At 37.3% G+C, this 3,859-nt stretch overlaps 1 protein-coding gene across 1 annotated transcript; it reads right to left on the bottom strand.

The window, feature by feature from the left end:
* Nucleotides 1–318: 318 nt before the first annotated feature.
* LOC138878625 (secreted RxLR effector protein 161-like) lies at nt 319–798 on the bottom strand. Its single transcript, XM_070158317.1, has one exon. It carries the CDS (start codon nt 796–798, stop codon nt 319–321), a length of 480 nt encoding a protein of 159 aa, XP_070014418.1.
* Between the last annotated feature and the right edge of the window lie 3,061 nt (nt 799–3,859).

The following is a 3,859-nucleotide window of genomic DNA, read 5'->3' as shown; positions in this document are numbered from 1 at the left end:
ATGAACCAGCATGGATGAACCAGGTTTTTCACTGAGAATCTCCTTGATCGTGTCTTAATTTTCCAAAATAGAGAAACTTTGTCAGAGATCAGTGAGTCATATTAACAAGTGACATAGGAGTATACTATTTGCAGTATGAGACTGAGTAAAAATTAATCTAGATATTTACACAAGTTCTATAGTTGTACCTCAAAAATGGTGCCTAACATCTATGTGCTTAGTCCTCTTATGATGAACCGGGTTCTTTGTCATACTAATGGCACTAGCGTTATCACAAAAAATAGGGATGCAGTCAACATCAATTCCAAAATCCATTAATTACTGTTTGATCCACAACAATTGAGCACAACATGAACCAGCAACAACACACTCAGCTTCAGCAGTAGATAGGGCCACTGAATTTTGCTTTTTAGTAGGCCATGACACAAGACATAAACCAAGAAATTGTGTCATACCTGAGGTGCTCTTCCTATCCACAAGAATACCTGCATAATCAGCATCAGCATATCCCACAAAATTGAAATTACTACCTTTTGGATACCAAAGGCAAAGATCAGTGGTGCCTTTTAGATATCTCAAATTTCTCTTGACAACAGTCAAGTGAGACTCCTTTGGATTTGCCTGAAATCTTGCACAAAGGCCTACACTGAAAACAATGTCAGGTCTGCTAGCAGTGAGATACAACAATGAGCCAATCAATTCCCTATACAACTTTTGATCGACAGATGAACCAGGTTCATCTATATCGAACTTTGTAGCTATTGCAATAGGAGTGTCAATTTCTTTGGAATCTTCCATTTTAAACCTTTTACGCAACTCTTTTACATACTTCTACTGATGGATCATAGTTCCATTTGAATTTTGTTTAATTTGTAAGTCTAAAAAGAAATTTTAAGCTTACCCAACATGCTTATTTCAAATTCACTCCCCATTAGTTTAGCAAATTCTTTACTTAGCTTATCAGTAGTTGCTCCAAAGATTATATCATCAACGTATATCTGCACTACTAAGAGGTTTTTACCTTTTTCCTTCAAGAATAAAGTATTATCAATTTTACCTCTCTTGTAGACTTGCTCAAGCAGAAATTTTGATAATCTTTCATACCATGCTTTGGGAGCCTGCTTGAGCCCATAAAGTGCCTTGTCAAGTTTATACACATGATCAGGACTCTCCTTGGTTTCAAACCCTGGAGGTTGCTTAACAAACACTTCTTCTTTCAAGTAGCCATTGAGGAAGACACTCTTGACATCCATCTGGTGAAGAGTAAATTCCATGTAAGTAGCAAAGGCTATGAGGAGTCTTATAGCTTCCAACCTTGAAATAGGAGCAAAGGTCTCATCATAGTCTATGCCCTCCTCTTGGCTATATCCTTAAACCACCAATCTTGCCTTGTTCCTTGTAACAGTTCCATCTTCATCAAGTTTGTTTCTGAAGACCCATTTTATTCCAATTACTAACCTGTCCTTGGGTCTTGGAACCAGATGCCAAACTTGACTCCTTTCAAACTAGTTGAGTTCATTTTGCATTGTATTTACCTAGTCTGCATCCTGCAAAGCCTCAGCAACATTTTTAGGTTCAATAAGAGATAAGAAAGTATCAAAAGCATAAAGATTCTTTAATGAAGATCTACTTTTAATTCCAGTGGTTGGATCAGTAATTATGTTCTCAATAGGATGAGAACTTTGGTACTTGTAAGATTTCACAACCAACTGGTTTCCTCTTTATGTTTCTCCACTGTTTTGTTGCTGAGGAACAGGCTCTTGGACAAGTTCCATTGAGGTATTAGATTCAGTTTCTCTTTGTTCAGTTCCCCCTGTCAGGTTGCCCTGGATAGAAAAACCTGTTCCATCAGATGTTCCTTCTGGTGCAGCTTCAACTTGGGCTGTGATTTCATTTAAATTTCTTAACAGCCCAATAGCTTCATCTTCATGTTCCTGTCTCTCAGAAAGAATGTTAGTTTCATCAAAAACTACATGCACACTTTCTTCTACACACATAGTTCTTTTGTTCTACACTTTATAAGCTTTGCTATGTGAAGAATATTCCAAGAATACCCCCTTATCACTTTTGGGATCAAACTTACCTAGGGAGTCTTTACCATTGTTGTGCACACAACACTTACATCCAAATGCCCTAATATGGGATATATTTGGTTTTCTCCCATTAAGTAACTCATTGGGAGTCTTCTCTACAAGAGGTCTAGTCATGCACCTATTGATGATGTAGCATGTTGTATTTACAACTTCTACCCCGAAGCTATGGGGCAGTCTACTAGAAAGAAATATAGTCCTAGCCACATCTTCAAGTGTCCTATTCTTTCATTCAACTACTCCATTTTGTTGTGGAGTCCTAGGAGCAAAAAAATTATGATCTATGCCATGTACATCACAATTCAGCAAACTTAGTATTTTCAAATTCAGTTCTATGATAAGATTTAATTGATGCAAGTTGATTACCTAATTGTTTCTCAATTTTTCTAACAAAAGAAGTGAACATGTCAAATGCTTCATCTTTAGATGTTAAAAATAATATCCAGATAAACCTAGAGTAATCATCAAAAAGCACCATCACATACCTTTACCACTTCTACTTAATGTTCTCATTGGACCACAAAGATCCATATGGACCAGTTCCATCGATTTGGCGGTGCTTACCATTTTCTTTCATTTAAAAGAGGATCTTACATGCTTCCCCCTTGCACAAGCCTTACAAACTTTGGCTTCCTTAAACTTGATGTTAGGTAACCCTATCACTAGGTCTTTGGAGACTAATTTGTTGAGTTGACTTAGACTTGCATGTCCAAGTCTCTTGTGCCAAAGGAGGGGATCATTGTCCAACACACTTAAGCAAGTGAGTTCATTTTCTGAAAGAGTGGACAAATCAACAATGTATATATTGTTTACTCTTTTTCCCTGCAAAATAATCTTGTCAGTGGTAAGATTTATTACAAAGCATTTGGTAGAAGTGAATACTACAAAGTTAACTCTATCAAATAGTTGTGATACATTGATTAGGTTGTATTTCAAGCCATCTATTAAGTAGACATTCTCAATGGAGTGTGAGTCTGTCTTACCTACCGTTTCAACCCCAATGATCCCACTTTTTTGCCATTTCCAAAGGAGACATTACCTCCTTTGACGTCCTCAAGTGAACGGAACTGGTTCTTACTTCATGTCATATGCTTTGAGCAGCCACTATCCATGTACCATATTTGACTGCTCCCCTTCAGTTGGACCTGCAAAAGAAAAACAGGGGTTAGTCTTAGCAATCCAAACTAGTTTGGGTCTCTTTCTATAAGCAAAAGGGTGAATTAGATTCTTTTTAGCCCATTCTGGAAGCCTATTTTTCCCTTGAACAGATGTTTTGTTCTTTTGGATAGCCTTTTCTTTTGCAGTATATTCACTTTTTTAGTGACCAGTCTTACCACACAGTGTGTGCAGATTTTGTTCCCAGAAAGCGTGACATACTTGCTTTTAGGATCCCACTTTGGTGCAGGGGTCCCTTAGCCAAGTCCTCTCTTATTGCTACTATGGTGTTCTTGTAACCATGAAAGTGCATCAGAGGACTTATTCCATTTACAGGTTCTATCTAGCTCGTGCTTAACCTTGATTAGATCCTCCTTTAGGACTCTTATCTGCTCATCCCTTTTGTACAACTCATCTTTCATTTTTCCTAGATTTTCTTCTAAGGTGAGATGTGTGTCCTCAGCTTTCTTTTTACCTATTCCTAATATCAGGTTTAAATTCTCATATCTAAGCTCTAGCACAGTGGTGTCAACTTTAAGAACCTGGTTTTTTAACTCAGCATTTTTACTATCACTTTTACTAGCCCTAAGTTCCAGATTTTTGCACTTAGCTTT

Source organism: Nicotiana sylvestris, chromosome 9 (assembly GCF_000393655.2).
Source record: "Nicotiana sylvestris chromosome 9, ASM39365v2, whole genome shotgun sequence".
Classification (NCBI taxonomy): domain Eukaryota; kingdom Viridiplantae; phylum Streptophyta; class Magnoliopsida; order Solanales; family Solanaceae; genus Nicotiana; species Nicotiana sylvestris.
The sequence above is the reverse complement of the archived record's forward strand: the minus strand, read 5'-3'. Positions and strand labels throughout refer to the sequence as shown.

What these genes read in the sequence shown, in the direction of transcription:
- LOC138878625 (XM_070158317.1), bottom strand. Translation starts at nt 798, where the DNA reads ATGGAAGATTCCAAAGAAATTGACACTCCTATTGCAATAGCTACAAAG.